Genomic DNA, 16,128 nt, shown 5'->3' on the forward strand with positions numbered 1-16,128 from the left:
AGAAAACTATTTTCTGTACAATTTCCTTCTGCAGTAATGTATTTGTTTTAATCAAAATGTTCTTAAAATGTACACCATTTTCTACAAAAGTTTACCATGATAATTAAGCACTGGCTAAATACAATATAAAAAAATACCAGTTGTCTCAAGAATTATAAAAACTCYAAAAGCAAAAGTCACATTTTTAAAAACTCAAATGGCCACATGGACATTATCCTTCTGGCTCAACTGAAAAAGTAAAATCCAAACTTACTGTACAAATCTGTTTTTTCAGGCTGCAGGTACATGTGATCCAGTGTCCAAAAGAGAAACACATCATSAACAATTAAAGAATATCCTATTTTTAAAATATACTACCAACACATTGGTGTTATTCTTTACATATGAAGTATCCTTTAGTGTGATTTATGGCTTATATAGTCCTTGGCTCCAGGGTTGTTTCTCATTCTTTCTTTTTGGTGAAGTCATATGGTTTCCACCACTGTGCAAACTGCAGCACCTTTTTCCGCTGTTCCTCAAAGTTCTGTCTGACTCCTTTTCTCCAGAGCCGCGGTTCCAAGTCCAGCATGCCACCAATAATTTCCTTTGAAACAAAAGATAGATAATGATAAATGCAAAATTATCCTATTACTTAACACTATCTAATCACAGAAGAAATATGTATTTTCAAATTTTGAGATTGTCAGTTTTCTTCCAAGTTTTTCTTCAAGTGATAATTAAAAAACTGCCATAGATGGTTGCCTCAGCAGAATTCTTCTACGTGCTTTGATGTAGTGCCTAAATATCCTAACATTGAAAGACTATTAATGCATTAGTGCATTTGTGACTAAGGTAAACTCAGAGAAAGCAAGCAAGCTGCCCACTTTGTTCTTCCTGCTGTTGTATTTCCCTCTCTTCATGTTTTTGCAACATTGATTCTTTCAAAAAGTGTTTACTCTGACMTAATAAAGAAAGGAAGAATTCATTGCAGCTCTTCCTGTATATAGTATACGTATCACGAGGAGTAATTTAACCAGATGAGGATTTCAGCAGGAGCTGTCTGTGAGTCTCTATGTGCATGCACACTAATTTATACAAACAGGTGTCAGTGTACCTGTATATCAGTACTATGGCCRTGAAAATTCTTAAGTAGATGCAAGTATCTTCCGTCTATGTGATTATATACCTATAATGTCAAATACCTACAGTTCCTATTAATTGAAAAGAGACACGAATTTAGAATCAAAATCTCACAATTTTTCAGCTAGTGAAAAAATCAACTACTCCTTTATTCAACAAGCCAAGTTACAATGACTCATCAAGAAAAGACAGACAACAAACTGAGAYAGGGTACATCAAAGTATGTTCTGGAAGCATGTGTTTTAATTACTTAAATTTTCCAAAAGAGAGTATAATTAGTAAATTAATCTTTTACATAGCAATACCTTTCCAAAGTAATGAGGGAAATTGTGTTGATCTTCAATCACATGAGCAAATCCTCCTTGAAGGCCAAAGTCCACAGAGAAGTATGGCAATCCTTTGGGAACCTACACATAAAAAACCACATTTTCAGACATTTAACAAACACYGGTCAGTTAGTCAGCCTCCCCCACAAGTGAATGAATTTGAACATGGTTTTACAGTTGATAGTATCATTTTTTATTTTAAACTACCTCTCAAACCAACTACRTGTAGCATAAAATTGTAACAAAGAAACAGTGAAGCAAACAGGTACGGGGAAAGAACAACACACAGCAAATGGATAAAAAGGCACAGAAGGGATGATGACTGGGTGGCAGAACCTCCAGAGGCCACAGCAGAAATAGCAGGTAAGAAATAGAGATATCAGGCAGCAGTGTGCACACTGAGCAAATGCCTCCCTGTCCCCACACCTCTGGATTACATGGTTTTAGTAGAAATTTTAAGACAACCACTAGCAAACTGCATTTATTAAAGKTAAGATATTGACTGGGAACAGGAAATATTTACCCAGTGAAAACACTACTGCTCAGGGGGAAGGGGAAGCACYTCTGTGGACATTACCACAAACCCCCTCCACATGAATGAAAGTTATTCTTAACTTGCCAAATCAGATAACTTAATAATTCTGTCAGCCTGCAGGGGAGATGCTGAATATCCTGCCACAAAAAACCCTTTAGTCTGACAGAAGTCGATCATATATTGCTACAGTACTGCAAGCACTTTCTGTTGTTTCACTGCATCATTTTCATYCTGTTAATTGTTGAGGATGTATCTCTATGGATAAGATTTACAAAGCCTCCAATTCATAARCATTTCCTCTGCTACAGTCCAAATAACTACACAATTTTCAGGARGCGTGTTCCATATATTGCTTAAAATACTGACTCTAAAAATAATTAAGGTGTAATACAGAGGAGCAATGCAGCATAACAAGAAACATAAAACATTTTAAAAGGACTTAAAAAAAATTATTAAATTAGGAAAATGGCTGGGCAGGTGACACCTTAAAGAAAAGGTCAACTGTGTCTTATTTCTCACKATTTCTGCACACAATCCACCCACTAGGTGATGTCTCAGCCAAGCCTGACCTTCCTTCCAGATTACCACCATCTCCCAATACAACTCTCCAAGTTCCCAAACCTCAGCTTGGTCTCCAAGCTATACTCTCTGATCTCCCTGAAGCCTACAGACATTTCTTTTACCCTACAATAATGTTAAAATTACACAACAGTGTAACCATTCATGTTCAGAATACGTTGTATTAATTTTAAAAGCTGTCTTGACTTAATCTGAAAACTGGTCCACTTTCAAATAAATAAGTAAGTCACAAAAATGTATGGCTAGGGCATGTCCTAATGCTTTATCATGTGACAATGAAATGATATTTCACTTTTTTGTGATAGATGTTGGTTTTCCCTGTTCTGAAATGAGTAGAAGATACCCAAATAAGCRTATTTTGTTTATATCCACCTTAAAGTATTCCCTAAACCCTAGCTGCAAATTATTTGAATACCTTAATTTTCTGCACTTAATCTCCTTCTTCATCATATCAGACTTCATGTCTCWTTATGAAAATTCATCTCCTCTTTCTCATAAACTAGGAATTTTTTAGTGCTCTGTTTACTAAAAAACTTCCAGAAATTACGTACACTACTACACAGTAGAAAACTACTTGTCATAGAGTGCATATAATACACATCTTCCACTTTAATATTAAAAAGATGGAACAATCTTTGAACCTAATGGATGCAGCACTATTCTTTTAAGATTTATTTATATAAAGATGTTTCATCTCAGTATCCAAGAGACAGAGAGGGTACTGTTCCCTTGTTTTACAAAAAACAAGATTTATAATGCTATTTATATTTTCACTTCATAAACTTAGCAACACAAATGGCTGTTCAAGGTTAATGAAAAAGACACATCATATTTGTTCCAGGAAAGTAATTTGCAAATCTTTGATCTGCCTTAATTCTTAAAGTTAATCAAGAAAATTTTGCCAGTACACGTCCTTAAAGTGTCAGCTTCTCTCAACTAATGCTGGCAGCTTAGTCCAGCAATTGTTGAAATAAATGGGAATTATTTCCCTAATGTCAGTTAGGAGTTCAGACTGTTAATTCTCATCATACCTATGCCATCTTCTAATGCACTAATCTAATTCTGTTTCCTTTCTTCTCTCTTTGAAACATTTAATAATGAAAAAAGGTTAGAAGAATTTGATGATAAATTCAGGATTCAATACAATCCACTACTTACAGATTTCCGAATATCTTTTGAAGAAAGATCAATTAACTTCTTGTTCATGGACCACTCTTCATCAGACTCCATTATAGCTTTCTGTAAAATGTTATTAWCTAAATGTGAAAATAGCCCTTATACAGCAAATAAAGAACTAACTGTAATGAAGTACRTTGTACTGCAAATAACAATTAGTTTTAACAAAGTCAGTTTATTTTTGGCAACCTTTCTTATTTACACAACTTAGTTTATAGAGACATCATGCAGTATCTTCAGACTCACCCAATTCAGTTCYTCAGTTTCTTTTTAATTTAACTATTGCTTGACACAACTTTCAAATAAAAGCTCACATTCTCTTTTTACTTATCCCATACAAAACCCCTTATGAAATCATTACATTATATTAGCTGTATTTCTTTTATAAACAGTAAGAGATGAATCCAGGTTAGAAGGATGATTGCCTTTAAAAACCTATAAAGTTGACTGTATCTTCCACAGTATGAAATTTGGTATAGCATAGTGTAAGCAACTTCTAAATTTCATTTATTGTCTATTTTAATGGTAGATACTTACAAAATAAATGACATAAATTAAATCTTGTCCTTCCCCCTTTCTCAAATACTCAAAAAACGCCCAAGTTTTACCAGCACCTGAAGCCCTGCAGTCAGATCTAACAGATGGAGAGTTTCAAATGCAGCAAAAGTTACTGCACAACTGGCAAAAGTTGTTCACCACACTGCTGCTCAGCTTCATCAAAGCCCAATCACATTATTTCCAGAAAGAATAAATAGTATTTCAAAGAAAAAATAGAATAATTTTGTTTCCAAAGGCAAATCATGAATCAAGTTCCTGAAARCTGAAAAGACTCAGTTCCCAGGCAAAAGCCCCAATGAACCTATTCTTACAGGATCAGGGGAAAAAGACCTGAAAAGCTATGATAAACATTCTACAGCATGATAGATACTTCTTCCAGAAGCCTAAGATATGTGTAAAATTTGGTCTTACTTAAATAAAATGGGGATGAAGAGTACCTACATTGGTATTTCTCAGAACAGGTAACATTATTTTCTCATCTAATGCTTGCCAAGGCACAAGTATTGTGTTTTAAGTTTATACTACAGAACTTAAGTARGAGGTATTGCAATCCTTAAACACTTCAAGAGACTACACTTCTCTCACCTTCTTCCAGAATTTGTTGGTGCAGTCAGACTTGGAACAAATGCTCAGTGAAATACAGCTCTTCCACTGACTACTTGAAAAACTGAATTACCTCACAGGGTTTATTTTCAGATCAAGGAATATTAGCAAAGAATGGATCCAGAAGAAGGATCAAAGAATACACCTTTTCAAAAAGAGCACTTGAGTATCACCAATGTCTTCCAGAAACAGATGAATTATGATATATACATTCAAACTGCTTCAGAAAAAAACATTTTAATGTACCTTAAAGTAGATTGGAGCCATATCTCCTACTTCTTTTGGAAGAGGAATGCATTCATATACCATATGGTACCGCTTYTTCATACTCATGTTTGTTTCTAGGAACACACAGTCCAAGTCTTTGGCTTCAAACATTTTCACCAATGCATTTCGGAACATCTGTTTAAAGAAAAATAATGTGTCATTTAAACTAACTTTTCAAAGCTTTCAGATACACTGTATTATTTCACAAGCATATTGTATTTGTAATAAACTAACAGTAAAATGGAAAACAGTAGCAATCATACTAGGAAAATTCTGTATTATTTACCAATTTAATATTAACYACATTTCCTATGATAAAAACATTGGGTGTCTAGAAAACTGTTGCAAAATACACAATATAATTAACACTACAAACTAAGTTTTAATAACTAAGTTTTAATAACTTTTAAAACTCCTTGTCTTAATGTAAGTGGAGAACTTAWGAATCAAACAAGCATAAATACACATATTCATCAACATCAGCAAGTACTGAAGTAAAACAGAAGGAAAAWAAATCACTACCAGGTTTTCAAATGCAATAGGACTAGAAATTGATATCTCCATGCCTTTGCCATCTTGTATAGTACAAATCAAACTATAAGTCTAAGAAACATGGCCAAATATATACCTAAACTAGGCATTTAAGCTCTTCAAAGCAGGCCCTTGTGCTCTGAAGTTTTCCTCACTMATGAGATGCTCCGTGCTGTGACAGGAAAATGCTACCAACATTCTCCTGAAACAACTGACAAATTACAGCCAGAAGATACTGCCCAGTGCTCCATGACTGCTATGGGACTTTACAGTGCAGAGTGACAGGCTACTCTGAATTAACAGCTTTTTGTCTTCTCCTTGTCACTCCAGCCCCTAGACTTCTACCTCTGAAACACACTGAAGTTAGCAATGTGGTGAGATACCAAAGGTTGAGAAAGACTATCCCTTACAGCTGCTACCCTGCAATATCAACTGAAATACAAATCCACCACAAAGCCTAGAATATCAGCAGATGTTAGCTAACATTTCCCCAGATGCACTTTCTTGTTTTTAAACACGCTGCACTTTTCCTCCAATTTCTGAGCAGGCCAAAGCATCAAGAATAATTAGCACTGGGAAGGAGAAAACCATCCATAAGAGCAAATCAGAAGGCTTATGCTTGGATGTATACAACATTAATATATGCTGCAGTTCAGCCAACACAGAATGTGAAAAGATTTATATATTTTCGTATTAAAAATATTSCCTACATAATTACTTAGGCAAGTGAGCACATCAATCTAAACTACACAATATGTTAAATTCAAGTGCTTGAAGACATACAAGTATAAAGGAACCCTTCTTGCTTTACTCCAACATATCCTAAAAAACAACTTAGCAAAAATAGTTAACTAAAACATATACTTCATATAATGTTTTGTGAATATTTAAAAGTAAGCTAATTTTTTTCCCTCCAACAGTAATACAAAATATGCCTTTTGCATCAGAAAGCTAGTTTAGCCACTGATTTATACATTTGCTAAAGCCTTCCAGACTCCCTCTGCAGTACTTCATAGAATTCAGGGAAAAAAATTTCAYATATCCATCACTTTCCAAAATACTTTGCTGCAAAGAAATGTCTAAGCTGTCTATGCATATATTCACAGGATCAAAGGATAATGTTTTAATAGCTAGTAGCCTTTTCTAACAAGTAAGAGACTAGTGTTGAATACAGGGACTGCATTTGCTTATCTTTTCTTTATCCCATTCTCCTTCTCATACAATTTAGAAAAATTGTAATTGTTCAGTTAAGACATGAGGATAAACAGAAGATTGAGGATAAACATATTTATCATTTTCCCACATGCTCTTTTGTTCCTCCTGTTCCTACTCATTTGCTTTTTATTCAACTTTCTTAGGTATTTCTGTCACATGCAAAAGAAGTCCTTTTCCTCTCTGGTTGGGAGGGAACATAACTTACCATGAAACATTGTATAAAAACAACATCAGCCATGACAATCAATGTGGGGAGCAAATTTGAAAGGTCAGAGAATCCATCTGCCAGACTTGAGGCAAGACCAACATCATTTAAACTATTTCAAGCTTATGAATTATGCTGGTTTTGAATCTCAGCAAGTACAACAATGAAACCTTTCTCTAGTCTGATATAGTCTCCAGTATTTCAGTATAAGAGGGTGCAAATTGTTTTCCCCTTGTAATAATCCTGATGGCATCCCTCCCTTGATTTTCCATCTCCAAAGAAAACAGTACTCAAAATCTTCAAAATGTCTTCATAAGAGAGTTGGAAAGCACAGTCCATCATGCTTGGCACTTTATTCTAATAGTWCTTTTCAAAAAAGGGAGAAAACAGGATTCTAACAGGGATGTCATTGATTTTAAGAGTAACACAGTTGTCTATTAATTGGCATCCACCCGAAACCCAGACTATTTTAAAAAATGTAAGATATATAAACAACATCTTCAGCTTGTATTGAATTTTAAGTGATCTGCCTGCTCTGACAAACCTTTTCTTTTCCTTGGCACTCCCAAGAAAACCCCATGAAGCCAGTTACTTGACTTTCTGTAAGGGATCAAGTGTGCCTATTTCATCTCCAATAGATGTTTCTCAAACATAGTTTCAAAGATCTCCAAGGATGCATGTTCTGCAGCATTTCAGGAAACTTTCCAGTGCTTAGGGGTTGGAAATTTTCTTCAGCATTTACCCTGCCTCCCCTTTCTGTAATATTTGACTATTAATTTTCATACACAATGGGAGAACATTCTGCCCCTTAGTGGAACCAGAACAGAGCTGCCAGACTGCAAATTATGAAAATACGTACTTATGATAAGCATGTTACTATGCACAACAAAATTATTTTATGAAACTGTTAGAATAGGAGACAGTTTCTCAGCAGACCTGGATTTCTTCCCAGATATCTTCATCCAAAAGGGTGGCTGCAGTATGGTGCTGAAGAGGGGCTATCAGGCAGTGACCTTCAGTAAGGGACTGGTTGCTGGGTAGAGACAAGTACACCTAGGAAAAGCAAACAAAAACTCAAACACCAAGTTTTCAAGCATTAAAAACCTTCCCATTACTGAGAAATTCATCATTTCCTAAATTCAAACTAATAGAAGCCATTACYTACCAATTACAGCAAGGTATCAGCAATTTTAGTGCTTTTTAAAAGGGCCCATTATCCACCAGTAGCTCAAATGAACTAGTGTATCCAGAGAGCAGTTCCACCAACAAGGGAGTAATATCAGCCTTATAAACCATCTGGTATAATAGCTATTATGAAATCACACTCTTTAGTCCATTCTAATATTTTTTAATGTAAATACATTGCTGTATGCATTTTTAATTTTATACTTATATATATATATATATATATGCTAAATGCATATTTTTTGTCATGGTTTAACCTGGCCAGTAGCTGGACCTCACACAGCTGCTCACTCACTCGCTGCCTCCAGTGGGACAGGGGGAGAAAATCAGAAAAAAAAAATTGTGGGTTAAGATAGTTTAAAAGGACAGGAAATTAAATGATGATGATGATGATAACAACAACATCATCCAAAACAAGTGATGCATAATGCAACTGCTCACCACCCAGCTACTTGCCAAGTGCTGGTCCCTGGCCAACTCTCTCTCGAATTTATCCACTAAGCATGATGTCATATGGTTTGAAATAACCCTTTGATCAGTTAGGGTCAGCTGTCCTGGCTGTGTCCCCTCTCAGCTTCTCGTGCCCCTCCTGCCTTCTCACTGGTGGGGCAGTATGAGAAGCAGAAGAGTCCCTGAGCACTACATACCAACAACTAAAAACATCAGTGTCTTATTGACATTAAACTCACCCTAAATCCAAAACACAGCACTGTACCAGCTACTGGGAAGAAAAATAACTATCCCAGACAAAACCAGGACACTGCATATTTATCTACCTAGATATATAAACACAGATTATATACACATACAGACAGACAGATACACATCTGTATGAATTTWTATATAAAATCTCTAAAAAAAAGGAATGCAATGTACTTTAATACATATCTATGCATCTAATTCCTTTGCCTGTAAAGAGTTTCAGATCAAATGAAAACATCAATAATAAATTAAAACTTTAGGGGAAAAAAATGACAAAACAGGCTATATTGGAGCATTTCAGATGTTGAAAAACCAAATATTTATGCAACTTCTAAAAGCATTAACAGAACCAGGAATGTTTCCAAACCAAACTTCTGTCTATTTCAAAGGATTTTAAGTTTAAAAAATGGAATTCTCCACCTAATTTTCTTTAATACCAAGATACAGTTCTTCACCAGTTCAAATTTCCTCCAGTGAAGTGTGATTAGTCTTCCACAAATCCACCAACAATTTAATCTCTGCACTGAAATCTTTCATTATTACTCCTGTTTTTCCACAAATGGGAAGTCCTGACATCAAAGAATAGCTTTAAAATTCATTACAGATTTATATCTGTTTCTTCCTCACCCTTGATGAATTTGTGGAATCAACTGAAAGCACAAGAAAAATAAGATGCAGAACAATACATCCTTCCATAGAAGCAAGTTTGTACCTAATTTTAAGCACTCCAACGTAATTTCTTTTTTATTTCTACATTTGTGTTAAATTGCTATTTTCTTACCTTGGTGCCAATTGCAATAATAAGATGTTTAGAAAGTTCACTRCTATCAAAGCAGTAGGGGCACTTTTCCATGCATGCAGCAAGTTGCTGGTGCTCWCGGATTGCTTTTCTTCTTTGTACTTCTTCCTCTTCCCCACTGCGCGCTCTCTTGGCTGCTTTGGAAACAAACATGTCATCCAGAGTGTAGTAATCTCTGTCAGTTTTTTCCATGAGCTGAAAAGATACACAGAAAAATTGTATGTATTTACAAAGTAGCAAGAAAAAATACTTAGCTCTTCCTAGTATMCTTCATTTTGAAAAGCATAAAGTACATAAGCAGTAGCATTTCTTCCTTTCATGCGGCATCTGCTGCAGATGAAATCCTCAGGTATCCCTCCTGAGAGCAGTCATACACAATCTTAGTATAGATATTAAAATATGTGACAGCAGTAAGAAGAGTAGATTACCATATCCCATTTCAAATTAAGGGCTTGGTATTTCARTACTATCTTGACATAACTCCAGCTATCTTGAAATAGGTGCACAATTTAATATATCATTTATTATCATATATTTTGTCCTCTCCCTTCTCCTCCTCCTCTCCTATTACAACTACCATTAAATCATAATGAAATAATTAGACTGCATTCCACATTCACATTCTGTGAAAATATGCCAACAGTTATTCTTACCAAGTGAACAGGACTAATTCATTTTGTGAAGAAAACAGTCTTTGCCTTCAATATCAACTCYTTCTGAGTGTACATGTTGCACTCCAGAACAAATCCTAATATATTTTAGAATACTGACTAGGGTAGCCCTAGCAAAGTACTAATGCTAACTGAAGGCATCTGGAAGGCATGCTATCATAATTGAATCACAGTCTCCAAATTAAAGAAATTATTTCAAATATCCCAGGCATAGTTTGTATGGATAATCTGATATTAAAAAAAAAAAAAAAAAAAAAAAAGAGAACAGATTTTTTTTTTGAAAGTACATAAGTAACTTCCCCAAAAAAAGACAGTATCTCTTGCTTTCCCAAAATACTGCAGTTCTCTAACACAGATCAATGGCTTATTTTAAATATGCTCAGTACTTTCATTACCAAACAACTGAGAAGAAGCCTCCTTAACATTACTTTATTCAGCTATAATACACTTAACTGCTGATGCGCATTTCCTRCTGGAAGGCACTGCAGACTAAAATCAACAGTTCAAGAGTTCAACTCCATTCTTCTTCTGTCTTACTGTAATAYTGTAATTCTATATTTAACAGAAACAGGAGATTCCTGAGATTTAGAAAAAATATTAAGTGGGTTGGGTGTCAAAAATCAAGTCTCTGTTCTTCTGTCATGTAAGCATTAAAAAGGTAAAATTAGACCTGCAGCAAACACTGCTTACAGAACAGCACCATTTTGTTATTACCAAACATAGTTTGGTTGGGTTTTTTAAATGAAAAATTCTGCCATGAGAATGGAAATACACACAAGACATGAMACCTGACAACTAGAGAAAAGAATTAAAATCACAACACTTTGGCTGTCAYGAGTATCATATGTAGCACAGAACATCAATACTATTTTGCTCTGCTTACACTTGGAAGTAGTCCTGGTTTGATACATACAATCCCTTTTAAATAACAGTACTTTTCAAAATTCACAGAGTCCCTTGTGATAAATAAATACATACATACATAAATAAATAAATATTCATCTTATTAAACAGCCAGGATGATGCCTCTCTTCATCATGGATAAACTGCTGTATACAATATAACGTCTGGGTCCCAAAGCAAACTTTTACATACAAAGGTGCAAACTTTTACATCCAAAGGAGCAAACTTCTATAAAGTAGATGCTGTCTAAAATCTGGATTTTGTTTCTTCTGGTACAGTCATGACCAATAGATCATAGAACCACCAAATGGTCTAGTTTGAAAGAGACTTTATATTCCACTAAGCCAAGCTGCTCATGGTCCCATCCAACCTGGTCTTGAACACTMCAGGGATGGGACACCCACAACTTTTCTGGGCAAGCTGTTCCAATGCCTGATTTCCTTCAAAGTAAGGACYTTCTTCCAAATAACTACACTAAATGTACCCTCTTTCTGTTTGGGGCCATTACCCTTTGTTTTATCTACCTGAGTGAAAAATTCCTCTCCCTCTCTTTTCTAATCCCCGTTTAAGTACTGGAAAGTGCTACAAGGTTTCCCTGGAGCCTTCTCTTCTCCAGGCTGAACAGCTCTCACAGCCTCTTAGGAGAGGTGCTCCAGCCCTCTTTTAAGATATTTCTATTCCTATTTGTACAGTAAGGTGCCCAATGTGTTCAGCCAATCACATTATTTGGCTATAACTAAATCACTCAAAAAAGGTTCACAAAGACGAATTGAAAGAACAAGAAGAAATTGTTCTCTAAAATGCCAGAAGGAAAGCAAGTAATCATTTGAAATATGATTTCTTTCATACATCTATTCTTACATACAAAAGACAGAGCTAATACACATCCAAAGAAGGAACTATGCTGCTGTRTTAGAGMTRCTGGAAAGATGCTGTTCTGCATCACAGATGCAGCATCACAYACRCCACACATGAAAGCCAATGCATTTYGGAAGTTAYGRATTTAKCTCCCTCACCATGATTGACATTGCTTGGTATCACCCTTGATGCTCAGATGCTGCAGAGAGATCTGAAAGAAGCAGGAAGTAATTCTGATCTATCATTTTCAGGTTGGGATGTCCTACAATCCATTGTTGAATTACCTAAAGCTAATAAAGGAAATTCAGGTATCTGTAAAGGCAAGGCACCTGAAGTCTGCTCCTACCAGTGACCAAAGCCCAGAGCTCTGCCAAACCAACATGCTCATAAGATCCATCACCCCTACACTCCCCAGTCTTCTTTCTTCTACTTCACTTTTTTCTTTTTTGTTCTGGGCATATCTGCCACATKTTTCCTTCTTATACACCCTGCTCTTTTCAAATTTCCCCTCTCTTTTGGCAAGCACCGATTAACCAGAGGACACAAAAGTAGCTTTAGGACTCTTAGTACCAGGCAAAATGACATGGCTTCCCACATCTCATAGCATAATGGTGCAACTGTGTCATTTCTACCATCCATCTACTTTTCCACAACCAGGATGCAGTTTTGGTTTAAACAACAGAGAAGAATCACAACTGTGCTTGCCCAGGCCAAGAAATGCCTGTAATACACAAATATTTAAAAAGYAGTCAGGGAAGGCATCCAATCTTCTCTCAGGAGCCCTCTGGGCTCTCTTTTAGACAGCTCAAATACAGTGCAAATGTGGCCAAAACCCAAGAAAAAGGGTGAGATCTCGAACCATTCAGCACAGGAATTTAGAAAGAAACCATCTGACTATGAATAAATTAGAATGATTTGAGAGGGAGAAATTACAGTGTTGTATTTTCTGATTAAATCCTTATCATGATAATTACCATGAATAATATGAATCCATTACAYGAATAATTTCATTATATAACATTCTGTTTACACAATAATTAATGCCCTTTTTAATTTGTTATGTTRGTGAAGCCATCAGGCACACTGGCATGGGCTACTTCCTAAAGCAATCTCACAAATTTGTGCAAGATGCACTCCAGGGTCAGCCTCATTTTTCTGCCAACCTGCACTCAGAMCACTGGAAGCATATCTCAGCTTCATTTTAAACCAATTCTATTTTTCCTATTCCACAGTAAAACCCCTGGAGTCTTATRCACTGCTGGCTTCCTACACACTCCATCTCAAGTGTGCTTCACGTTGTCTCTCCTATTGCTCCCTCTGCTGCTATTACTTGTTTTTTGGGTGGCCCTTTGGAACAAAAAGCCCTACTAAAGAATTTAGTATGTTTGTAATACTGAAAGGAAACCTTAGGAGACACAACTGTTAATCATAAGGGATTGTACCAGTATAATACCTCAAGTACACTTTTTTCCCCTCTTCAAACTTCCTTTGAAATTTGGGGATGAAATGGGAAATTCTATGAAATACAATTAGCAGAGGAACAAAAGACACCTGCATGGTTCCAGTGTGAGTTATTTTCAGCTTTTCTGTACTGCTACCTTTCTGTTTATTTTCTTGTTCCATTTTGTATGCAACTATTGAACTTCTGCTTTCCTGTTTTCTTGCTAACGCAATCATAGCTAGAGTTACTTCCATATAAGCTAATAAAAATGCATCTGCTTGAAAAATTTGTGGGGAAAAAGTCTATAGATTGTATAAAATGCATCAGTTTGGGTTTAAATTGTCATGGCAACACTGACGTCTTCAACTTTAAATGACAGAGTTAATATTTGTGGAATGTTGTATCATAATATATTTTAGGAAGCTGCAAAGAAGAATAATCTATTATTTTAGAATACAATCCTGAGTGTCACAGGAATACATCTCCTCACATTTAAATTTATTCAGAATTTAGCATCTATTCTGAACAACCAAATCACCTCAGAAAAGTCTTTCTGATCTCAAATAGTATTTGCTTAAGCTAAATAAAGGCAGAATTTTATCACATRAACCTTATTACAATTCCAGTCTCCCTATAAACACAGACATCTGAATTTGCAGGTTTAATTTATAATATAATTCAGCAAATATGCATTTTCAAAACCTATCATCACACTGAATTAAAGAACATTTTAAACACATAGTATCGAAGGATTTTAAGATATCAATGTGCAGAGTGCTTTTAAGGCCTGTGTCACTGACAGGGAAAGATTACTCATCATGTCGGTGAGCAAGGTAGCTCAGGATTACCTTTGAGCAGCAGAAGTCAACCACAAAACAAATGACAGSGTATGGTTCAATGGTTAGGGACCAAAGCTCTTTTTTGGTTCTGCTATTTCAAATGAAAACCATAGATTTTGCTATATTTAATTATTAGGACTGATAAAACTTTCTATACAAGTCAATGACATGAAATGTAARTCAAACAAAATACCTTCAGCCATAGAATTCTGCTACTAAAAGTATGATTAGCATTTCACTTTACAGTTAYCCCTGACCATAATTTTAATGTCTAGAACTGTCCTGCATAAGTCTTCATTTGCAACTTGTAATTTTAACATAATTCTAGAAGAATACTAAATGCTTATGCAGTTATTTAGCATGGGCCGCATTTACACAGTTCTTACTGTTTCTAGGTTTTCTTCCCTAATCCAGCTGCCACTGCAGTTGATTTGTTTCCACATGCAGGAATAGCTTTAACTTTGTGTCCACACAATATACACCGAAGGATGTTTAGTGCATTGAACTGAAATGCAGTGGAACAAGGCATTGGAAATTACTTCTCCCGGGTTTTCACAGTAATTTTTTACAGCAAACCATGAACACGATCCTTAAGAAAACGTAAAAAGCAACAGGGCTCCAGAACTTTGCTGGCTTTATCATGCCTATTAAATACCGTGCTAAAATTCCTTCACCATGTGAAGAAAGAAAAGAAAAACRTTCATTACATAATAGTAGCAGCAACGGCAACATTTTGCATTTTTCATTTGAGCTTCTAAGCAAATTTTTTCTAGACTATTATTTTGGTTTATGATGATGGAAATGCAAAAATGTGAACAGGTAGATTTGTACAGCAAGTAAAAATGATAAGGCTGAAAGTAATTTTCCATTTTACAGACCTTTAGAGAAGCAAGGACAGGCAACATGCAAATTCCCTTTTTGCAAATCTGTAACACCAGCGTACTCTCTGGCTAATTCCATAAAGGAAGGTCAGAATTACCAATAAAACATTTTATTTTCACAGCTGAAATTCCTGTTAGGAATTACTGCATATATTTTAAAATAAAGTTAGTTTATGGACAAAATTAAAATGTCATGATGAACAACAGAAATTAATTGTTCTCGCTTTCTTTAAGTAAAACATAACAAGKGAAAAAAGTTTTAGTAGAATTACTACATACAAATAAAAGGTAATTTCTCTTGAGGTAATTTTCTAGGAATCAGTCTCTAAACACCCACAAGTGTCTAGTGACATAAGTGAAAGGATTACATAAGTCTTAACAGCATGAATTTGGGAAAATTGAATCACTTAGAACAGTCAAGGGCTGAAGAAACTACAGACAGGGTACTTAAAGCTATCAGTAGTGAAAACCTAAGACTTCACATAYATTATGTACTCTAAAACTGTCACAAAAAAACAGTTTTTAAATGTTTTGTTGACTTTTTTATAACCTAAAGTCATGCTTCTGCAACAGTGAGAACCAAAACCACTTTCAGAGGTGAAGAAAGTAAAAAAGTAAAAACAGCATAGACATAACGTAGACATAAACATAGACATAACGGTGTAGACATAAAAAATAGACACAACGGCAAAACATGAACGAATCAAACTCTAGGCCTGCTTTTTTTTCCATATA

At 35.3% G+C, this 16,128-nt stretch overlaps 1 protein-coding gene across 2 annotated transcripts in view; it reads right to left on the reverse strand.

Moving 5' to 3' along the window:
* Positions 1-394: 394 nt before the first annotated feature.
* Positions 395-16,128, reverse strand: part of CWF19L2 (CWF19 like cell cycle control factor 2) — a 63,420-nt gene continuing 47,686 nt past the window's right edge. For both annotated transcript variants that reach the window (XM_057372484.1, XM_057372482.1), the window contains exons 13-18: positions 9,783-9,995; positions 8,051-8,167; positions 5,143-5,298; positions 3,718-3,798; positions 1,425-1,526; positions 395-583 (exon numbers count right to left, since the gene is read on the reverse strand). In XM_057372484.1, the coding sequence (XP_057228467.1) occupies positions 443-583; positions 1,425-1,526; positions 3,718-3,798; positions 5,143-5,298; positions 8,051-8,167; positions 9,783-9,995 (810 nt within the window). In that variant the 3' untranslated portion in view covers positions 395-442. The remainder of the gene's footprint in view (positions 584-1,424; positions 1,527-3,717; positions 3,799-5,142; positions 5,299-8,050; positions 8,168-9,782; positions 9,996-16,128) is intronic.

The sequence above is a fragment of the Malurus melanocephalus genome, unplaced genomic scaffold, assembly GCF_030028575.1.
Source record: "Malurus melanocephalus ecotype Western Australia unplaced genomic scaffold, MMel_1.1 scaffold_172, whole genome shotgun sequence".
In the NCBI taxonomy this organism is placed as follows: domain Eukaryota; kingdom Metazoa; phylum Chordata; class Aves; order Passeriformes; family Maluridae; genus Malurus; species Malurus melanocephalus.